Genomic DNA, 24,325 nt, shown 5'->3' on the forward strand with positions numbered 1-24,325 from the left:
TTAGGAAATCGTGTGACTGAAAATGTTAACTGGCATGTCGCCTGTCTGACAACAGGGACCAACCATGTTGTTTGTGTTAGATTGTGCATCAATAATGTAACAGTTGTGGAACCCTGGTGTAGCCTTACACATTATTTGTGGTTTTATTTAGCACTCACGTTTTCTGACCCCCCAAAAATAGTACCAGTCAAAAGTTTGGCCTCACGTACTCGTTCAAGGTTTTTTTTTTTTTTTTTTTAAACCATTTTCTACATGTAGAATAATCGTGAAGACATCAAAACTATGAAATAACACATATGGAATAATGTAGCAACCAAAAAAGTGTTAAACAAATCAAAATATATTTTCGATTATTCAAAGTAGCCACCCTTCGCCTTGATGACAGCTTTGCACACTCTTGGTAATCTCTCAGCCAGCTTCATGAGGTAGTCACCTGGAATGCATTTCAATTAACAGATGTGCCTTGTTAAAAGTTCATTTGTGGATTTTCTTTCCTTCTTAATGCGTTTGAGCCAATCAGTTGTGCTGTGATGTGGTAGGGTTGGTATAATGAAAGCCCTATTTGGTAAAAGACCGAGTCCATATTATGGCAAGAACAGCTCAAATAAACAAAGAGAAATGACAGTCTATTATTACTTTAAGACATGAAGGTCAGTCAATCCGGAAAATTTCAAGAACTTTGAAAGTTTCTTAAAGTGCAGTCACAAAAACCATCAAGCGCTATGATGAAACTGAATCTCATGAGGACCGCCACAGGAAAGGAAGAGCCAGAGTTACCTCTGCTGTAGAGGATAAGTTCATTAGAGTTACCAGCCTGAGAAATCTGCAATTAACTGCAGCCCAAATAAATGCTTCACAGTTCAAGTTACAGACACATCTCAACATCAACTGTTCAGAGGAGACTGCGTGAATCAGGCCTCCATGGTCAAATTGCTGCAAATAAACCACTACTAAAGGACACGAATAAGAAAAAGAGACTCGCTTGGGCCAAAAAACACGAGCAATGGACATTAGACCGGTGGAAATCTGTCCTTTGGTCTGATGAGTCCAAATGTTCGATTGTTGGTTCCAACCGCCGTGTCTTTGTGAGAAGCAGAGTAGGTGAATGGATGATCTCCGCATATGTGGTTCTCACCGTGAAGCATGGAGGAGGAGGTGAGATGGTGTCAAGTTGCTTTGCTGGTAATTCAAGGCACACTTAACCAGCATGGCTACCACAGCATTCTGCAGCGATACGCCATCCCATCTGGTTTGTGCTTAGTGTTTCTATCATTTGTTTTTCAACAGGGCAATGACCCAACACACCTCCAGGCTCTGTAAAGGCTATTTAACCAAGAAGGAGAGCAATGGAGTGGTGCATCAGATGGCCTGGCCTCCACAATCACCCTACCTCAACCCAATCGAGATGGTTTGGGATGAGTCGGACCGCAGAGTGGAGGACATGCAGCCAACAAGACTGCTGGAAAAGCATTCCAGGTGAAGCTGGTTGAGAGAATGCCAAGAGTGTGTAAAGCTGACACTGAGGCAAAGGGTGTCTACTTTGAAGAATTGAACACTTTTTTGGTTGCTACGTGATTCCATATGTGTTATTCTACAATGTAGAAAGTAGTAAAAATAAAGAAAAACCCTTGAATGAGTAGGTGTGTTCAAACTTTTGACTGGTACTCTGGAACCCCGTATGGTGTAATTTATGAATTAAGGCTACTACTAATAAATATTGTTTTTTTTAGCCAAGAATATAATAGAATAAACATACATAATGGAGAAAAAGACCAGCATATTTTTTTTATTTCATTTTCATTATATGTTTGGAAGTATGCTCTGGTGGCCTGGGTGGCATCCCTTTGTTTGAATGATGGCCCATGTCAATCTTGGTAACAACTCTGACTGACTTCTTTATGGAACAGTACATTTTGGGTGGTTGCCTGGCTGGTTCCTGAGAATACAAAGAAAGGAGCAGAAGCATGAATTAGTATACCAAAATGAAGAAAAAATGCTGCGTAAACATATCATTATGATGTAGAAGAACAATTTGCATGCAGCTGTTGTCAGCAGCAGCCAAAAGAGATCCTCTGCCTCTGATAGTTAGGTTACTGCCAGACTGAGAAAAACATAGATTGTGTGTTAAAAGTCAATTCATGATTAACTAGGCTATTGAATCACCAAGACTTATTATAGCATATATAATACTGTAATAAATCATTTAAATACATACCTCCTCTCAGTCATCCCACTGGCCATCACGTAAGTTCAACAGAGGTCAGCAACAGTCTTCTTTGACTTCAAGAAAATAGTCCCCTCACTGAAATACTCAAATAAAATGAACAATTAGCTAATTTCCAATGTCAGGCTGGGTCTGTAGCTTTATTTTTCATATTCCATCATTTAAAAAGTTAATTTATTTGTAAGAGTAAGCTAGCTAGCTTGTAAAGTGGTTTATTAAAGTAGCCTAGCTTTTTCGGCTAGCTAGCTAGCTAGCTAGCTTACAAATGGTGCACAAATTCTAATACAACATTATCTATCTAGCCCATAGTTCATCATATGACTTTGGCTTCATATATTTGAATTAAATAATCAACTTTGTTTACCTTTTAATAAATTGAAAAATAGTATATTTGCAAGTTCAACCACCTTCCTCTTGCGTCTTCATGCTTTTATGGCAGTTGGTTTTCGATTCTGAAGGGAAGTTAAAATTTGAAATGATCACAAAGGTTCTATGTAGAACCCCTTAATTTGTATTTATTTTAAAGCAAGAGGAAATCATGTGTTTATAAAAGCTAGCATTTAGTTTGCAACAGCGCAGGTTTGTATGAATCTTTCTCTATGAACCTTGCTGTTTTCCACTCTGACCTCGGTAACAATTTTGTAAAATACAAATTCGATCTCCCCCTGCCATAGAGAGTTAAGGTGTCGGATGTCCGCTAGCCATTTCATGATATCGACAATGTCTAACAAGGTTTAGCTTTTGTTAGCTGTTTGCAAAAATCCACATTACACTCTGGGGTAGGGGTAAAACCCTCAAGGTCTTTGCCCTCATGGGGTATATAAATGTATAACCTTTTTTAGTGAAGTCAACTTTAATATCATCCAAGAAGCCAAAGGGTTCTATATAGAACCCCAAAATAACAATATTTTCTAAGAGTATAGGCTACATAGCCAAATAACAGCGTAAGGTTGCCTATTCATAGAGCATCTACAGATGGACTATCAGTAACATTTCAACTAGCTATCTACTAACCCTAACCCTTTTCTAACCTAAAACTTAAACCTAACCCTTACCCTAAGCCCTTTTCTAAACCTAACACTAACCCAGAGGTTCCCAAACTTTTTGGGCCTACGACCCAATTTTGATACAAGAACTTTCTCGAGAGCCCAACCACGTGAAAGAAAATTATGTAATTAACAGTGAATAAAAAAAGTTATGGCAGTCAATTGAAAAACATTCTAACTCTACTTCTGATTGTATTCTCAATTCACCATCATATACTTATGTGGGGCTATGACATTCAATTGCAAATTAGTCTGACATAATTTCTCTTATCTCACCACCACAACTGAGATGGGTGTGCTTGATGCATGTCGCATCGGAAATTCTCAAAGTCAGGAGGCGTGGTCGACAGTGCGTACCTCGTACGTGCCGTTTCTTGCTCGGGAATCGTGAGACAGAACAATATGTCTTCGTGAATAGCATCCGCCAACACGTAGCAAACAAAAGTCAGTGTATCTTGGCCCTCACAGCTAACATCCATTTGGAGAGCATAAGGTGGGGAGTTTGAGTCGTTCCTCAGTTTCCTTTTGATTGCTAGCTATATCATTAATTCTTAGTTTGACAGTATTATCGGACAAAGGTATTGATGTGAGTTTCTATGCCTCTGCCTCCCCTCACATTGTTTTCACCATATCAATTGTGGCCGGTAATATCAAAGTCTTTGCAATAGTGTGTGGTTTGTCGTGGAAATTCATACTGAGACTTTGTAATTTCTTCAAACAATCATCTTTATTTAATATCGATTTAATTATTGCAATAATGAGACTAGGCAACCCAACACTCTTGACTGTTGGGCCGAGCAGACCCCCACCTGGCTTAGTCTCCCAGATGCAAGAATGATTTTGAGACAGTTTAGGAGTAGAACAATCCCTCATTATCTCTGGTGAAATCCATTCTTGACCATACGACCAGATTAGCTGCAGGGAGCTTGAGTGGAGTCCATAAAACACAGCTTTAGTAGAACAGAAATGTCTTACTATTTGTTATTATACATTTTTAACCATTAATATCAAATAAATCAGGTAAGTATGTAATCTTTCTATCACAGGTTTCATAGCGTAGCGGGCTTAGCCATTAACTAGCAATACTAGGCTGTTTGAGATGCAAATAAGATTACTACACAGATTGCTTGCTAGCTAACAGTTCGCTTGCTAGCTAACAGTACGCTTTAATTTACAATGAAAACGACTATCTGACAAAATTAGAAACTTATAATATCTGAAAATATAGTTAGTCTTACCCGTCCATATATATGGATGAACACTTCACGGGAGCGTGTCTTTTCCATTTGGTTTGTAGCTAGCTAAAACTTGTTTGGCCGTTGTGTCACGTCATCCCGGTTCACACTGATCGTGTGCAGAAAGTAGACCATCACAATTTGTTCCCACTGATCTTCAGGGCAGCAATATTGTTGAGAGCAGTAGCAACACTTTACAGTTCTCCATGGTTAACACTATATATTTAACATGTTATAGACAGAAGCGTGCTACATGGCAGACCAACCTGAACTAATCTCTTGGCATGTCCAGCCCATCCATTATCTCAGTCAATCACGGTTAGTGGGAAGGTTCGTGGCTTTTTCCTGGAAACTACGCTCGTAATTTAACAATTTTATTCATATTTACAGATGGCATACAAATTTGTTATTAAGGCACATGAAAGTTCACATGTTCCAGAAGGCAATTCTGCCAAAAACCCATTTTTGTAAAAATAAAAACATTCAAATGCCTCTCCTGTGTAGTAGTGACGTGCGACATTGGCCTAGCTTCTTGAAACGGGTCACATGTTATGTTTTATATATACAGTTGAAGTCGGAAGTTTACATACACTTAGGTTGGCGTCATTAAAACTCGTTTTTCAACCACTCCACACATTTCTTGTTAACAAACTATAGTTTTGGCAAGTCAGTTAGGACATCTACTTTGTGCATGCCACAAGTAATTTTTGCAACAATTGTTTACAGACAGATTATTTCACTTATAATTCACTGTATCAGTATTCCAGTGGGTCAGAAGTGTACATACACTAAGTTGACTGTGCCTTTAAACAGCTTGGAAAATTCCAGAAAATTAGGTCATGGCTTTGGAAGCTTCTGATAGGCTACAGTAAAACGAGTCCTATATCGACATAACCTGAAAGGCCGCTCAGCAAGGAAGAAGCCTCTGTTCCAAAACCGCCATAAAAAAGCCAGATTACGGTTTGCAACTGCATATGGGGACAAAGACCATACTATTAGGAGAAGTGTCCTCTGGTCTGATGAAACAAAAATAGAACTGTTTGGCTACAATAACCATTGTTATGTTTGGAGGAAAAAGGGGGAGGCTTGCAAGCCGAAGAACACCATCCCAACCGTGAAGCACGGGGGTGGCAGCATCATGTTGTGGGGGTGCTTTGCTGCAGGAGGGACTGGTGCACTTCACGAAATAGATGGCATCATGAGGTAGGAAAATTATGTGGATATATTGAAGCAACATCTCAAGACATCAGTCAGGAAGTTAAAACTTGGTCGCAAATGGGTCTTCCAAATGGACAATGACCCCAGGCATACTTGCAAACAAAGTTGTGGCAAAATGGCTTAAGGACAACAAAGTCAAGGTATTGGAGTGGCCACCACAAAGCCCTGACCTCAATCCTATAGAAAATGTGTGGGCAGAACTGAAAAAGCGTGTGCACGCAAGGAGGCCTACAAACCTGACTCAGTTACCCCAGCTCTGTCAGGAGGAATGGGCCAAAATTCATCCAACTTATTGTGGGAGCTTGTGGAAGGCTACCCAAAACGTTTGACCCAAGTTAACTTCTACTTCATCACAATCCCGAATCCGGAAGCACCCCCATCAGTAAAAGAACTGACTAGCATAGCCTAGCATAGCGTCACAAGTAAATTCTAGCATCTAAAATCATTAAATCACAAGTCCAAGACACCAGATGAAAGATGCACATCTTGTGAATCCAGCCATCATTTCTGATTTTTAAAATGTTTTACAGGGAAGACACAATATGTATTTCTATTAGCTAACCACGATAGCAAGACACAACTTTTTTCCCCCACCATTTTTTTCCTGCATAGGTAGCTATCACAATTTCGACCAAAATTAGATATAAATAGTCACTAACCAAGAAACAACTTCATCAGATGACAGTCTGATAACATATTTATTGTATAGCATATGTTTTGTTAGAAAAATGTGCATATTTGCCACCGAATCGCTTGTTCACAGCCTCGAGCACTTTTGTTTTAACCCCACGGTCTGTGTTGGCAATTCTGTTGAGCAGGCGTTTTGATGCCATGACAGGGTATCCCGTCTGCTGAAGACGCAGTTGAGTCAGTTGTTCGAATGGAGCTAGGAGTGTTCATATTTCCAAGTTTCAAACATGTTCTCAAATGTCATTTGAAATGGCAGCAGCGGTATGAGAACCTGCACATTCTTGAGCTTTCCTCAGTATGAAATCCTCATCGACCCACTGTGCTGTCAGACTCATAATGCTCATGAGGCTGACACCGCTGGTCCAAATGTCAGTCGTGAAGCTAATAACAGTGACGCTCATGGATGTGAGTTTCAACAATACTGTATAACTCCGGTTGGGCAACATCTGAAAAATAGTGTGTACTGGGGCTCGACCAGTCGGCGAAAGCCAACATCATCCGCGACAGAGCACTGTTGGTTGTCAAGGGCAATGAATTCCATTATCTTGGCACTAATGGATTTCGCCTTTGAGTTGTCTCGTTGGAATGTTCTTACTCTTAAAAATGACTGCTCGAATTGAACTTGTTTAGTTGTTGGTAGTGTGCGCTTAGTATTTTTCTGCCTTTGTTCTGTGTAGCGCTGTTTTTTTTTGTTACGTCCTCTACTTACGTTATATAGGTGTGCACGTCAGCTTTGACATCAGTTTTGCCCATCGGCGTTAAACTAGACATCGGTCCGATGCCGATGTTGACATTTTTAGCTAATATCGTCCGATTCTGATATGCTCACCGATATGTTGCGCATCCCTATTAATAACATAGAGCTGGCAGGTTATACACTCTATCGGCAGGATAGAACAGCAGCCTCTGGTAAGACAAGGGATGGCGGTCTATGGATATTTGTAAACAACAGCTGGTGCACGATATCTAAGGAGGTCTCGAGGTTTTGCTCGCCTGAGGTAGTGTGGTCTACAGCTTAGCATGAGATACTCTATCTACCTAGAGTTTCCATCTGTATTTTCCATAGCTGTCTACATACCACCACAGCCCAATGCTGGCACTAAGACCGCACTCAATGAGCTGTATACCGCCATAAGCAAACAGGAAAGCGTTCTTCCAGAGGCGGCGCTCATAGTGGCCAGGGACTTTAATGCAGGGAAACTTAAATCAGTTTTACCTAATTTCTATCAGCATGTTAAATGTGCAACCAGAGGGAAAAAAACTCTGGACGACCTTTACTCTACACACAGAGACGCGTACAAAGCTCTCCCTCACCCTCCATTTGGCCAATCTGACCCTAATTCTATCCTCCTGATTACTGCTTACAAGCAAAAATGATAGCAGGAAGCACCAGTGACTCGGTCAATAGAAAAATGGTCAAATGAAGCAGATGCTAAACTAGCACAAACTGGAATATGTTCCTGGATTCTTGCGATGGCATTGAGGAGTACACCACATCAGTCACTGGCTTCATCAATAAGTACATCGATGACGTCTTCCCCACAGTGACTGTACGTACATACCCCAACCAGAAGCCATGGATTACAGGCAACATCCGCACTGAGCTAAAGGGTAGAGCTGCCGCTTTCAAGGAGCGGGACTCTAACCTGGAAGCTTATAAGAAATCCTGCTATGGACACTGGCACACTGGCAATTCTGACTTCCTCCCTGTAGGCTGTCTCATCGCCGTCAGTGATCAGGCCTACCACTGTCGTGTTGTCAGTAAACTTGATGGTGATATTAGAATTGTGCATGGCCACACAGTCGTGGGCGTACAGGGAGAACAGGAGGAGACTAAGCTCACACCTCAGAGGCCCCTGTGTTGAGAGTCAGCTTGGCAGAGATGTTGTGGTCTACCCACACCACCTGGGCCTGTCAGGAAGTTCAGGATGCAGTTGCAGAGGGGAGTGTTCAGTCCCAGGGTCCCGAGCTTGGTGATGAGCTTGGAGGGGACTATGGTGTTGGATGCTGAGCTGTAGTCTATGAACAGCATTCTTATTAGGCCTGGGAGGTATCCATATTTTCATGTTGCTATACCATTCTTCTCTCGTACCGGGATTTACGGTATTACCGGCATAGCACACAAGGGGGCGATTAAAAAAGTAAGAAATGGCCATTGGGCCTCTCTTACGAGAATGCTATAAACATTTGCACAAACTAATAGCGAAATCACATAGATATTGTTGGCTAAATGCTAACAAGTAAAAACGGCCATAAACTAATTGCAAAGAGAGGCAAATCAAGCACATAAAGTGATACAAGCATAGCTAATAGCAACTGAACTAGACATTTTTTTCAAATTAACATAGTTGTGACGTATGCTTTTCTGAAGGAAGAGGGAGAAGAAAAAAACGGGGGGAAATGGCAGCTTTACAGAACTCATCCAGAGCTCTTTGACTTCTGACAGAAAGCCGTTGTAAGATATCTGATTGCAAACATTTTGTAGTGAATTGCGTACAATTGTAACTTCATCACCTCATGTGCGCCACACAACAGAGACTCGCCGATAGATATAGAAGCTATGGACTCACCGGCTCTCGCTTTCTCCCGTTGTGCTATTTAGAAATAAATGCGTGACAGGCTCAACTGTTCTGGGTAACTACGGTAAGCTTCATGATGTAAAATAATGTGACTGGTGAAATGAAGAACGCAATCTGCTTCATCTCCTAACATATTGCACGAGTTGACTGCAGGTATTAACTTAAAAGGTAGCTACAAATATTCAAATTTATTGAAAAAATTCAAAGAAATTGTTTTGATATTGACGGTATTGAATAACCATCCTGTGGCTTTTTCCAAATACCCTCGGTTTATGATATATACGGTATACCGCCCAAGCATAATTCTCACATAGTTATTTTCCCTCTTGTCCAGGTGGGAGAGGGCTGTGTGAAGTGCAATTAAGATTTCACCATCTGTGGGTCTGTTGGGGCGGTATGCGAATTGGAGTAGGCCCAGGGTGTCTGAGATGGTGTTGATGTGTGTCATGACCAGCCTTTTAAAGCACTTCATAATTACAGATGTGAGTGCTACAGGGCGATATAGGCATGCTACATTGGAGTTCTTGGGAACAGGGACAATGGTAGTCACCTTGAAACATGTTGGGATTATAGACTGGGACAAGGAAAGATTGAAAATGTCTGAAGACACTTGCCAGGTTGTCCTTGCATGCTCTGTGAACGGGCCGGTCCTGGTATTCCATCTAGCCCGGAGGCCTTGCAGGCGTTAACATGATTTAAAAGTTTTTCTCACATCCCATGGAGAGTGAGATCACACAGTCATCTGGAACAACAGAGGCTTTCATGTTTTCGCCAAGTGAGCATGAAAGGGATATAACCTACACTACTGGTCAAAAGTTGTAGAACACCTACTCATTCAAGGATTTTTCTTTATTTTACTATTTTCTACATTGGAGAATAATAGTGAAGACATCAAAACTATGAAATAACACACATGGTATCATATAGTAACTAAAAAAGTGTTAAACACGTCCAAATATATTTGAGATTCTTCAAATAGCCACCCTTTGCCTTGATGACAGCTTTGCACACTCTTGGAATTCTCTCAACCAGCTTCACCTGGAATGCTTTTCCAACAGTCTTCAAGGCGTTCCCACATATTTTGAGCACTTGTTGGCTGCTTTTCCTTCACTCTGCGGTCCGACTCATCCCAAACCATCTCAAATTGGTTGAGGTTGGGGATTGTGGAGGCCAGGTCATCTGATGCAGCACTCCATCACTCTCCTTCTTGGTAAAATAGCCCTTACACAGCCTGGAGGTGTGCTGGGTCATTGTCCTGTTGAAAATTCAAATGATAGTCCCACTAAGCCCAAACCAGGTGTGATGGTGTTTCGCTGCAGAATGTTGTGGTAGCCATGCTGGTTAAGTGTGCATTGAATTCTAAATAAATCACTCACTGTGTAACAAGCAAAGCACCCCCGCACCATCATACCTCCTCCATGCTTTACGGTGGGAACCACACATGCAGAGACAATCCGTTCACCCACACAGCATCTCACAAAGACACAGCGGTTGGAACCAAAAATCTCCAATTTGGACTCATCAGACCAAAGGACATATTTCCACCTGTCTAATGTCCATTGCTCATGTTTCTTGGCCCAAGCAAGTCTCTTCTTCTTATTGGTGTCCTTTTAGTAGTGGTTTCTTTGCAGCAATTCGACCATGAAGGCCTGATTCTCCTTTGAACAGTTGATGTTGAGATGTGTCTGTTACTTGAACTCTATGAAGCATTTATTTGGGCTGCCATTTCTGAGGCTGCTAACTCTAATGAGCTTATCCTTCGCAGCAGAGGTAACTCTGGGTCTTCCATTCCTGTGGCGGTCGTCATGAGAGCCAATTTCACCGTAGCGCTTGATGGTTTTTGAGACTGCACTTGAAGAAACTTTCGAAGTTATTGGCACACCTGTTAATTGAATTGCATTCCAGGTGACTACCTCATGAAGCTGGTTGAGAGAATGCAAAGAGTATGCAAAGCTGTCATCAAGGCAAAGGTTGGCTATTTGAATACTCAAAATATATTTTGATTTAACACTTATTTATTTCATAGTTTTGATGTCTTCACTATTATTCTACAATGTAGAAAATAGTACAAATAAAGAAAAACCCTTGAATGAGTAGGTGTTCTTAAACTTTAGACCGGTAGTGTAATTGATTTTGTGTATTGATTTAAACTGAGTAAACTTTAACACTAGACTGGTCAATATCATGGTGATACAGACAAGCCTTTATAATGTAGTTTCTAACTGATGATGCAAGGCTATGCTCGATCCAGCAGAAAGGGAGAAGGAGAAAGTGGGAGTTGGAGAAAGAGACACAGAGGGGAAACAACACACTTTTGGGAAAGACTTTGGAAAGATCAACATACTTTAATTGTCTCCTATAGTATAAGATTAGTGTGTGTGTATATATGTGTGTGTATATATACTAATCTTTTAGCGGTTTATCTTAATAGCACAATGCATGACATTTCCCTCAAAGCTACTATAATAAACCTCACACACATTCTCTTCTGCCAAAGTGCACACACTATCTCTTTGTTTCTCTCTTTCCTTCTCACTTATTTTCCTATTTCTCTCTCTCTCTTTCTCTCTCTCTACCCATCTTTCCGCTCCTTCTCGCGCTCTCTCACCCCTCTCTCTTTCTTCTCTCTCTCAATTCATTCTCTCCTGCCAATGAGTGTTGTGCAACTGACTTGCATAACGCAAACCTTTTTATATACAGTTTTTGTGCGTTATAGAGAGAGCAATAGGTCAAAATCAGTCAACAAATGAGCGGGAAGAAGAGAGGATAGTGTCACTGCTATAGATTGTGTCAGCGTGTACTACAAATATACAGAGATGGAAACACACACGCACACCCTATGGCCCCTTGGTCAAAAGTAGTGTGCTTTATAGGGAGTAGAGTACCATTTGGGATGCGTAACACTGCATGTGAGACAGTGAGTGGGTCGGTCTGTCAGTAGGTAGGTCAGTCGGACTGATGGGCTGGCAGACGGATACACACACACTTCTGGCAGACGGATACACACACACTAATATATATATACACACACACACTAATCTTCCCAATTTGTACTTGGCTTCCTAGACTAGCGAATCTCCTTTCCCACAATTCTGCGTTGTGAACACACACACACACTCCATTCACTTGAAAGACATTTACAATAGGGGGAAAACAACTGTAGCTCTTGACAAATACTAAATAAAGATCATATGAGAACACTTTTCCATCAAGCAATTATCTCTGCAGTTCATATAAAACACTGCATCAATCAGAATGAGAGCATGAGAGCACATTCTTAAAATAAAGTGGTGATCCTAACTGACCAAAGACAGGGCATTTTTACTTGGATTAAATGTCAGTGAATTCAAGGTTTCAAAGACCTCTCTGATGAGGATAGGCTACCCGTTCTGTTGCGGGAGGACGCAGAGAGCTGTGGGTTGACAGCGCACTACATTGCTGCCTGCCATAAGTTGAGGGACAGTGTCTGACAGACCAATCAACCTGCACATGTACTCTACTGTATGGTTATTGTTGAATGTATGGTTATTTTGACCCTTGGTTATTGTTGTTACTGTTGTCCCATTGACAATTTTGATTCTTATTTTTATATTGAAAATATCCAAAATAAGCTTTGGCAATATGTACATTGTTACGTCATGCCAATAAAGCGAATTTAATAGAAAATTGAGAGAGAGAACCTTTAATTTGATTTGACCTTGAGATTGACACACTCCAAAGCAAAATAAATGTAGAAATTGGACCCTCCTGTCCCACAGTCAACTCTCATTTCTCGAGCTATTAATTCAAGCTACTGGAAGAACATTCCCCTCTTTTTCTCCTCTCTCGCATTCTTCTTCTCTCTCTCCCGACTCGAGGCCTCTATTTCTCTTTACCCTCCTTTTCCCCCTTCTTCGTTCTCCTTTCTGTACTCTATCGCTTCTACTCCCGTCTCTGCTGTCCTCTACCCTCTTTCCTAACCTCTTTATCGCCTCTTCCTTCTCTCTCTGCTCTCACTCCCTTCTGTCTTCTCCCCTTTCCCTTACCCCCTCCCACACCTCTTCCCTATTTTTTTTTAAACTTCCCAATCTCTCTCCCTAAAACATATTTTCCCACTCACTCCTCCATGACAAAGAATCCAGTGGCTTCAGGCTGTTCTATGAAAATTATCCTAGCTCTTGTGTTCCTTAGCAGGAGGTTCAGATGAGAGGTCAGAGGTTAGAGACAACGTTAGCGTCTTGGACGCGCTAGGCGTTTGGAGGCGGTAGCCAATTGGATGCATGAGCGATTTTGGACACAGTAGAATGCGATGAGTCATAGATGGAAGTGGAACCCTGGGACAGAACCCAGGAAGCAGCGGGTTCTGTCTGTTAGTTGGCTGAACTGAAGCCCCATATTGTTCTGATGTAGGAATATATTACCATAACTGCTAACCTTAACATTTGTGGCAACGCCAAACTGACCGTGAGATCAGCAAGGGAATCATTGAAATAACACACATAGAACAGATCTGCCGCTTCCTAGACTTGCTTTAAATAAGATTGACAGATCTGTAACTCACATTTCTATGTGAATTTGGTCAAGTCGCCCAAAAAGTTACAAATTGCAGCTTCAAATTAACCCTGGTTTAAAGTGAATGAAAATCTGTAATCACCTGTTCTACTTAATGTGTGTGTGTGCTTCATTGTGTTATCGTAGCTAATCATTACAGCATGTGTTTAAAAGAACAAGAACAATGTTCTCAAGGACATGAGAAGGGGACCAGGGGAATGGAGGGAGGAGACAGGGAGGGAGAGAAAAAATTACTCTTGGCTGTTTGGTTACCATTCTGTTTCTGATTTATACAATGACTGTGTCCCAAATGGCATCCTATTCCATACACAGGCCAGTTTTATTGCTTCTTTAATCAGGACGACAGTTTTCAATTGCAGAAGGGTTTTGTAATGATCAATTAGCCTTTTAAAATAATAAACTTGGATTAGCTAACACAACGTGCCATTGGAACACAGCAGTGATGGTTGCTGATAATGGGCCTCTACGCCTATGTAGATATTCCATTTAAAAGAATCAGCTGTTTCCAGCTACAATAGTCGATTACAACATTAACAATGTCTACACTGTATTTCTAAACAATTTTATGTTTTTTAATGGGCAAAAAATGTGCTTTTCTTTTAAAACCAGGACATTTCTAAGTGACCCCAAACTTTTGAATGGTAGTGTATATCTTTTTTTAAATCGTTGGACATAAATGACTGTAAAAATGCCAGCAAATCAGCTCCGAGTGGTTTTAGTTTTGGAAGTATTCCCAATCGTAATAGAGAGATATACACTGTGTGTACAATTCTTTCCATAACATAGACTGATCAGGTGAATCCAGGTGAAAGCTATGATCCCTTATTGTCAGGTGAAAGCTATGATCCCTTATTGTAAGTTCTTAAATTCACTTCAGTCAGTGTAGATGAAGAGGAGGAGAGAGATTTAAAGAATGATTTATAAGCCTTCAGAAAATTGAGACATGGATTGTGTGTGTGCCATTCAGAGTGAATGGACAAGACGAAATATTTAAGTGCCTTTTGAACAGAGTATGTTAGTAGGTGCCCGGCGCACTGGTTTGAGTGTGTCAAGAACTGCAACGCTCAACAGTTTCCTGGAGTTAACATGGGCCAGCATCAGGTTTGAAATGATTATGTTTTAGTCAAATATGTGTGTTTGGGCTTCTTGCGCTCAATTTGCAGTCTACAAATTATTTGTAATTATGTTCCAGCCACCTGACCATAAGCTCAAGAAAATAATCAGTCTGAGGCTGAATCTAGTTGATGATGGCTGAACTTGGCTGAACTCCTACACTCCTCTTTTTCCTACCTCCTTTTCCTCCTTTGCGCTCTTGTACTAACAGTGTAGGGAGGAGTGAAACACACTTACACACTTACAAAATGTAATGTACAGAAGCGCTTAAACATAGACACATACATGACACACACAGACACACTCCCTCACGCACACACACTCCAGGTCTCTGGGCCCGGATTTGAGTTACATGGCTGGCCTCTCTTCCATAATCACCTTTAATAAGACTTGGTAAAATCCTGCGTTGTGAACACACACACACACACACACACACACACACACACACACACACACACACACTCCCTGGGCCATGGCCGGTGCTTGGTGTCCGGGTCTCCGGAGGTAACACTGCTACATTGTTCCCCACTTCCTTGATGGCGTTCCTGAGATCTGTGGGGCTTTGTCGATTTGTGTGTGTTCCTGTCCTCTCTGACCCCTCCACCTGGCTATGGGAAGAGTTAATGACATATTAATCCTGTAATAGGTTTTTTTCTAACGGGAGGGAAGGATTACACACACACACACTTGCACACACTGCAGTCTCCACTTCCCTGCTGTAAACATCTGTTAAAATAACTGTACTTTAAGACTTTTTAATTATCCCATTATCTCTTCAGTGCCCTCAAGTAGATATTATCTCTATTATAATAATGAGGTATGGATTCACACACACACACACACACACACACACACACACACACACACACACACACACACACACACACACACACACACACACACACACACACACACACACACACACACACACACACACACACACACACACACACACACACCCACACACACCAATCCAGCCACTCCCTAACTAGCCCTGTCAAAACTAATACCCCTTAATAACAAATAATTTGGCCATGGCCTACAAAGACACCAATAGCCCACTTTTACTTTTTCTCTTTCATGCCATGCACACTCATGCACGAAACATCAACTCTCACTGATATCACAAAGACAATGCAAAGTCAGCAGTCCAGCCAGACATATACTTTTGAGATGCACCCTAACGTGGCGTCCTTTTCCTTATTTTCCTCGTCTCCTCTTCTACATTAGCACTCATCTGAAAACACAGCAATACGGTGAAAATATTTTAAAAAGCAATCGCTCTTGTATTTTTACAAATTAGTCATGCACTTTAATAACGTTTTAGACTAAGAAAAGGAGATGAGAGGATGCTACTGTCAAGAGTATGGAGATGCACCCCATGTCTGGCTATATTGGATTGAGGCGCAGCCAGCCACTGTTTTGGAGAACCCAGACACTTCCCGTAAGTAGAATGTGCCAAAATCTTGTTTTATACTAGTGATTCCTCATGAAACACAGACCATGATTTTGAGGATTTTCACAAAATGTAATCCATGTAATCCATGGAGAAAGCATTGTTGACATATATTTGACATTTGTATCTAAAAGCATAATTGAGAAATAATTTATAAAAGTTGGCATATTTATGACATTTTGGCCTTACCCGGGCCTCTTAAGACTCCATAGTGTTTAGTCTGTAAGTGCTACATAGCAAACATTTGTGTCATATGGAACTTTTAGAGTAAGCATTACCAACAGAGTGAATGTGAAAATGGATTCAAAATGGCCGCCGTCTGCTGGTGATTTACAGAATGTGCAATGATACAAGTAAAAGGAGGGCTGTGATTGGATACATTGTCTAATATACTAATTTCTGTTTATAAAATGGGCCATAACTTTTTAAAACTAGCAAAGATCCCACTCTGGAACATTGATATGCCCGTAGAGTATATTGTGTTAAACAATATATTGATAATTTTGCCAAATCCAAATGGTATATTTTCTATATTTATGTTTCTATATTTCAATATTCATAAATTAACCTTTTCACGTGTGAGTTCCAAATATCTCCAATGTGATGTCAGAATGCACTCAACCGTTCAAAATGTGATTGTTACGCAACATGAATGTTAACCCACCCTGCCCTCAAACCAAGACACACGCTGCCTGCAAATTATCTACAGGCTATATTTAAACTTGTCAATTTGAAATTATTTTACAACAAGTTTTATCTTCTAACAACAGTTTGAATTTACATATGTTCCGCCTCCTCATTATTTCAAATAGATGTAGCCCATTTCACTGTTGTGGACAATTTTTTTGAAGCTCCCACAACAAGTTGGATGAATTTTGTCCCATTCCTCCTGACAGAGCTGGGGTAACTGAGTCAGGTTTGTAGGCCTCCTTGCTCGCACACGCTTTTTCAGTTCTGCCCGCACATTTTCTATAGGATTGAGGTCAGGGCTTTGTGGTGGCCACTCCAATACCTTGACTTTGTTGCCTTAAGCCATTTTGCCACAACTTTGCTTGCAAGTATGCTTGGGGTCATTGTCCATTTGGAAGACCCATTTGCGACCAAGCTTTAACTTCCTGACTGATGTCTTGCTGTTGCTTCAATATATCCACATAATATTCCTACCTCATGATGCCATCTATTTTGTGAAGTGCACCAGTCCCTCCTGCCGCAAAGCACCATCATAACATGATGATTCCACCCCCGTGCATCACGGTTGGGATGGTGTTCTTTGGCTTGCAAGCGTCCCCCTTTTTCCTCCAAAACATAACAATGGTCATTATGGCCAAACAGTTCTATTTTTGTTTCATCGGACCAGAGGACATTTCTCAAAAAAGTATGATCTTTGTCCCTGTGTGCAGTTGCAAATCGTAGTCTGGCTTTTTTATGGCGGTTTTGGAGCAGTGGCTTCTTCCTTGCTGAGCGGCCTTTCAGGTTATGTCAATATAGGACTTGTTTTACTGTGGATATAGATACTTTTGTACCTGTTTCCTCCAGCATCTTCACAAGGTCCTTTGCTGTTGTTCTGGGATTGATTTGCACTTTTCACACCAAAGTACGTTCATCTCTAGGAGACAGAACGCTCCTCCTTCCTGAGCGGTATGACGGCTGTGTGGTTCCATGGTGTGGTTCCATGGTGTTTATACTTGCGTACTATTGTTTGTACAGATGAACGTGGTACCCCCAGGCATTTGGAAATTGCTCCCAAGGATGAACCAAACTTGTGGAGGTCTACAATTTTTTTGTTGAGGTCTTGGCTGATTTCTTTTGATTTTCCCATGATGTCAAGCAAAGAGGGACTGAGTTTGAAGGTAGGCCTTGAAATACATCCACAGGTACATCTCCAAATTACTCAAATGATGTCAATTAGCCTATCAGAAGCTTCTAAAGCCATGACATCATTTTCTGGAATTTTCCAAGCTGTTTAAAGGCACAGTCAACTTAGCGTATGTAAACTTCTGACCCACTGGAATTGTGATACCGTGAATTATAAGTGAAATAAACTGTCTCTAAACAATTGTTGGAAAAATTACTTGTCATGCACAAAGTAGATGTCCTAACCAACTTGCCAAAACTATAGTTTGTTAACAAGACATTTGTGGAGTGGTTGAAAAACGAGTTTTAATGACTTCAACCTAAGTGTACGTAAACTTCCGGCTTCAACTGTATTTACTGTTTTCATAATGTATTTACGTTTTCAAGTTCTTGTGGCAAATCATGCATTCCTATTCATGCATAGATTGTAATGGACACATATGATGTGTGTAAAATACTTTTTTGAAGGTTGTACTGATTATGATGAGCTAATGCTAATCTATATGCCAGGTATGTGGGGCGCCATGTTTGTTGACATTATACAATGCATTCTGGTTGTCACGTAAACATCTGTCAAACCAAAGATGTTATAACAAAATGAGGTGAGGGATGGTTCACTCATCTTTCGAGTAAACTTCCGGAAGTGAATGACGGGAAGTGAGTAATGGTAGACGACACACCCCCTTCAACATGCGTACCGCAAACAGATCAAACTCATCTAGTCTCATTTTTTATCTTTGGTTGACCAGAAAAATGAAACATGGCGGTGTCCACAAACTACCCATCGGATTACTTTCGATTTTTGGAAAGAGTTTTATGAAATTATTTCCATCAATGGTAAACTCACCCGTAATTTCTATTGTCTAATTGAAATTATGATTTCTGTCAGCCGAGAGTTAGTTGAATATGACTGCTTGTGTTTAGGTCAATCTTTCCTCAGTTAACGCTAGGACTAATGTGCCCTTCATTTTCCGGTTTGGATGATTGTGTTATGCTGTCGCCACTTCTATTTGCATCCACAAATAAAGTGGTCACATTTGTAAGGACTGTTTGTGCAAAGTGTTTGTAAAAAAACAGTGTTGCCAGCTCAAACGCTGACTGTTGCGTCAATTGAAGCTGGACGTTCTTAATACATTGTAGTCACTGGGGTTTGAGTGTACGCTGCAGGGACCACTGTAGAATGATCACACCCTGTTTTGGTACGCGTCAAATTCATGTAAAAAAAAGTTTTCTTGAAATCAAAACGGATGAAACATTATGGAGTCCTGGGAAGGCCAAAATGTCATAAATATGCCAACGTTTATCAATTATTTCCCAATTATGCATTTAGATACAGTATATATGTTAACAACATGCATTTAGATACAGTATATATGTCAATCATGATTTGGGGATTTTTCATGAAATATAATCCATAGATCTTTTTTTTGTTAACTGGGTTTCGTGAGGAATCACTCCTATGTCTCCTCCCTCACTCCCCTTTTATTAGGAGGATAGAGAACCATTCAAACGTCAACAATAGGTCTGAGAGAATGTGAAGAAAGCAACCCCCCCACACAATCACCCACATACACACATATATACTGTATACTCGCATGCACACACACCGCAGTCATACCCCGCAGTCATACCCCTGTTGGGCCTTGTTAAAGAGTCAATAGTACAACCCCCCCCAACCGTGATGCTGAACGGTTCCATACCCCTGGCCACAAATTACACACACACTCAATTACATACAAATTACACACAGACTCAAACGTAATACAGAAATTAACTCAAGAGTCTCAGATGGAGAGAAAGACAAAAAGAGAGCAAGAAAAGAGAGACATTTTGTATTTCCTGTGTGCCCTGGAGGAGTGGTTGGTTTATTGGCCCATTAGATATCTGGGGATCTGGGTGTATGTTCGAGTTCATTCCAGGAGAATCAAACCGCTAGTTAAGCAGTCTGTGAATGTCATTGAAACTGTTATTAAGGACAACACATTCCAGACATAATGAAAGCACTAACATTCATAAAATGACCGATCCTTTGTTACAATCTTGTTCTCATCTTGCTGTTGGTCTGCCATCATCGACGGAATCGCTCATTGATTGTGACATTCAAAGTGCCTATGAATGCCATATGTCACACTTATAACACTTACACTACCTCTCCTAAAATATGTTTTCCCTGTTCCTTCCCTGTAGGTGCGTAGCCAGGGCATAACAGAGGATCTAAAGTTTCTGTCTGTTGAATGCTCTATATCAATCTATGCATTGCTTATATGGCTTTATGTCACTCTAAGTCTTTTATATTCTCTCCTCCCTGTAGATGCATCACATTCCAGGTCAAAAAGCCCTTATACAGCCTGGATGTGTGATGGGTCACTGTCCTGTTGAAAAGCAAATGAAAGTCCCACGAAGCACAAACCAGATGGGATGGTGTATAGCTGCAGAATGCTGTGGTAGCCATGCTGCTAAAGTTTGCCTTGAATTCTAAATAAATCACAGTGTCACCAGCAAAGCACCATCACACCTCCTCCTCCATGCTTCACGGTGGGAACCACATATGTGGAGATCATCCGTTCATCTACTCTGCATCTCACAAAGACACGGCGGTTGGAACCAAAAATCTCAAATTTGGACTCATTAGACCAAAGGACATATTTCCACTGGTCTAATGTCCATTGCTCGTGTTTCTTGGCCCAAGCAAGTCTCTTCTTATTATTGGTGTCCTATAGTGGTGGTTTCTTTGCAGAAATTCAACCATGAAGGCCTGATTCACGGACTTGAGGTCGGGTGATTTTGCAGAGGCACGTAGCCTAGTAGTTAGAGCGTTGGGCCAGTAATCGAAAGGTTGCTGGATCGAATCCCCGAGCTGACAAGGTAAAAATCTGTCGTTCTGCCTCTGAACAAGGCAACAACCCACTGTTCCAAGGCCATCCTTGTAAATAAGAATTTGTTCTTAACTGACTTGCCTAGTTAAATAAAGGTGAAATACACTCTTTTTTTCCCGCCAGGGCATTACAGAGCAGTTGAAGTGTATCAGTCTGCTGAATGCTTTGTTACTGCTACGTACGCTTATAACACTTATACTATCTCTCGTAACTCAATTGTTTCTATTCTCTCCTCCCTTTAGGTGCGTAGCCAGGGTGTAACAGAGGAGCTGAAGTGTCTCAGTCTGTTAAATGCTCTGGATAAAGACCAAGACATCCCAGAGAACCTGGCTCAGCTGTTTGGAGAGCCCTGCATCAAACTGGCCGAGGGCATCAAGGCCTACATCTCTAAGGTAAGAAGAACACAAATGTAGTTCTCAATGGCAACCTATTCCCTAGATAGTGCACTACAATAGGACCCTGCATCAAACTGGCCAAGGGCATCAAGACCTACAGTACCTGTCAAAGTTTGGACACACCTACTCATTCAAGTATTTTTATTTATTTTTTACTATTTTCTACATTGTAGAATGATAGTGAAGATATTAAAACTATAGTTTGCCCTGAATTCTAAATAAATCACAGAGTGTCACCAGTTAAGCACCATCACACCTCCTCCATGCTTCATGGTGGGAACCACACATGCAGAGATAGTCCATTCATCTACTCTGCTTCTCACAAAGACTGTTGTTAAATTTGAACTCATCAGACATATTTCCATTGGTCCATTGCTCGTGTTTCTTGGCCCAAGCAAGTCTCTTCTTATTGGTCCTTTTATTAGTGGTTTCTTTGCAGCAAATCGACCATGAAGGCCTGATTCACGTTGTCTTCTCTGAACAGTTTATGTTGATGTCTGTTACTTGAATTTTGTGAAGCATTTATTTGGGCTGCAATTTCTGAGGCTGGTAAGTCTAATGAACTTATTCTCTGCAGCAGAGGTAACTCCGGGTCTTCCTTTCCTGTGGCGGTCCTCATGAGAGCCAATTTCACCATAGCGCTTGAATGGTTTTTATGACTGCACTTGAAGAAACGTTCAAAGAACGTTTCCCGCATTGACTTTGCTTATTTGAGCTGTTCTTGCCCTAATATGGACTTGGTCTTTTACCAAATAGGGCTATCTTCTGTATACCACCCCTACCTTGTCACAACACAACTGATTGGCTCATACGCATTAAGAAGGAAAGAAATTCCACAAATTAACTTTCATCAAGGCACACCTGCTTAACTCGCGTGTTTTCCATGTTTTTGTTAATTACCCAATGTTCGCGTGTCTGATGGACGCACAACATTATTGGGTTTTTAAAACAATACAGCCATAACAATTTACGTAAAAATACTGAGATGTTGACTGATATCAATTACAAGAAATATAGACAGCATACATGGTTAATATTTGCCATTTACCTCTGCAAGATTCACATTTATCAATAAAAGCGCTATTAATTTATTTCAAATTAAAAAACGTATAATCAAGACATCGGTAGAATAAATCATGTTTATCTTGAACATATATAAATGAAACAAGGTTTTCATCACTATTGATGTTTATTGCTTGGAACTGAACTAACTGGAAGGACACATTTTACATACAGTATTTTATGGAAATTATAAATGAGCCCCATTGAACACAAATTAAGGCCTGTCTACATACCACATGAGGGACAGAGTTTTTTACTGTGTGTGTTACGAATGTTGTTCTTGCACTTGATGCATGTGTACTGTCTTCCTGTCCTTCTTGGGTCCACACACATCACAGCGCTTCTTGTTGTTGCTACAATCTAGAATGATGAAAACACTTCAGGAATTTTACTAACATCTCACTCACATGTATAGTTACTTCAGGCCAAGGTAAGAGAGTCAGACACACACACATGCAACATCACTCACACTTTCTTCCGGTATTGGAGGTGTTGTTTCTATGGGGCACCAGCATCCTCCTCCTGAATCCTCCTCACGATGGCTGCAGAAGCTGGGGTCCTTGGGATATGTTGCCTCTGAGGTCTTACCAATGCCTTGCCCAGCTCATCGAGAAAGAGCAATATCCTCTGGAGCTTCCCTCTGCTCCAATCTTGGTTCAACGCCATCCAGATGACAAATGTGTTGTACGCCGAGATGTCCAAGATATTGAAGAATATCACAAGTGGCCAGCGTAGGGTTCTTCTTTTGCAGCTGTAGCCAGTCACCAGCTTGTCTAAATTGTCCACCTCTCCTTTTGTGACATTGTAATCATTATGATTTCTGTTTTTGATCTCGCTGAGTACATATTCTCCTATTCCTATGCAGCGTACTCATGACTACCTCATTTTTGCCTTTTTTTGGTACGCTGGACACTAGGGACGTGTAGGCCGTGAACACAAACTTAGAGGAATTATTCAACCTGTTCCGTGTATTCAACAGCTGAGGTGTGAGCTCTGGCTTGTTTTTTTGTATGGTTCCTACCATCGTCAGCTTCCTCTTGAGGAGCTGCTGTCCCAGCTTGTGCGAAGTAAAACAGTTATCACATGTGATGTTGTGGCCACAAAGTCCCTGTGTCATGTCCAGGACTACCGCATCCCTTGGTTCTTCTCAGGGGCTTCTCCATCTGGCTTCCCCGTATACACTTGCAAGTTCCACGTATATGATGAAGCAGCATCACAGGCAGCCCAGATCTTGATTCCATATTTTGCGGGTTTAGACGGTATGTTCTGCCTGAAGCGGCCACTAAATGGCATAAGCTGCTCTTCAATTGTAACGTTGGGCCCAGGGTTGTAAAACAGGGGAAGGCGGTCCACCCACTTTTCCCACACTGACCTGATTGCAGCTAGCTTGCCTCTCTGCCGTCAAGCTGGTCTGGTGTCTCGGTTATCGAATCGGATAATCCTGGAAATAATGTGGAGGTTTTCCAGAGACATTGTTGCACGGAAAAGTTCTCTGCCAGTTGCTGCATCCCACAGGGATTCTGTGGATTTCCCATTGGATCTGAAAACACCAGCAAGGATAAGAATACAAGATGGCGCCAGAGGGAAGGGCTGCTGTCTTATCGGCTCTTAACCTGTTGAGGATAGAGGGCGCTATTTACACTTTGGGGGAAAATCGTGCCCAATTTAAATGGCCTCGTACTCTATTCTTGCTCGTACAATATGCATATTATTATTACTATTGGATAGAAAACACTCTCAAGTTTCTAAAACCGCTTGAATTATATCTGTGAGTAAAACAGAACTCATTTTGCAGCAAACTTCCTGTCAGAAAGTGAAGAATCTCAAATCGAGGCTCTGTTCCAGGCCCTCCCTATCATTTTGCTTGAGATTTATGACTATACATGCGCTTCATACGCCTTCCACTAGATGTCAATAGGCTGTGAGAGGTGAAATGGGGTCTTAATCTCTTTCTCTTTCTATGAACGAATTCGTTTGTTCAGGAAGCGCATAAAGGTCACCAGTATTGGCTTCTGAAAAGCAATCG

The 24,325-nt window shown here is 41.2% G+C and overlaps 1 protein-coding gene across 1 annotated transcript in view; it reads left to right on the forward strand.

Annotated features, from left to right (window-relative positions):
• Nucleotides 1-24,325, forward strand: part of tnfsf10l (TNF superfamily member 10, like) — a 76,581-nt gene that overhangs the window by 722 nt on the left and 51,534 nt on the right. The window contains exon 2 of the mRNA XM_055938558.1: nucleotides 21,085-21,234. Coding sequence (XP_055794533.1) covers nucleotides 21,085-21,234 — 150 coding nt within the window. The remainder of the gene's footprint in view (nucleotides 1-21,084; nucleotides 21,235-24,325) is intronic.

Source organism: Salvelinus fontinalis, chromosome 11 (assembly GCF_029448725.1).
Source record: "Salvelinus fontinalis isolate EN_2023a chromosome 11, ASM2944872v1, whole genome shotgun sequence".
In the NCBI taxonomy this organism is placed as follows: domain Eukaryota; kingdom Metazoa; phylum Chordata; class Actinopteri; order Salmoniformes; family Salmonidae; genus Salvelinus; species Salvelinus fontinalis.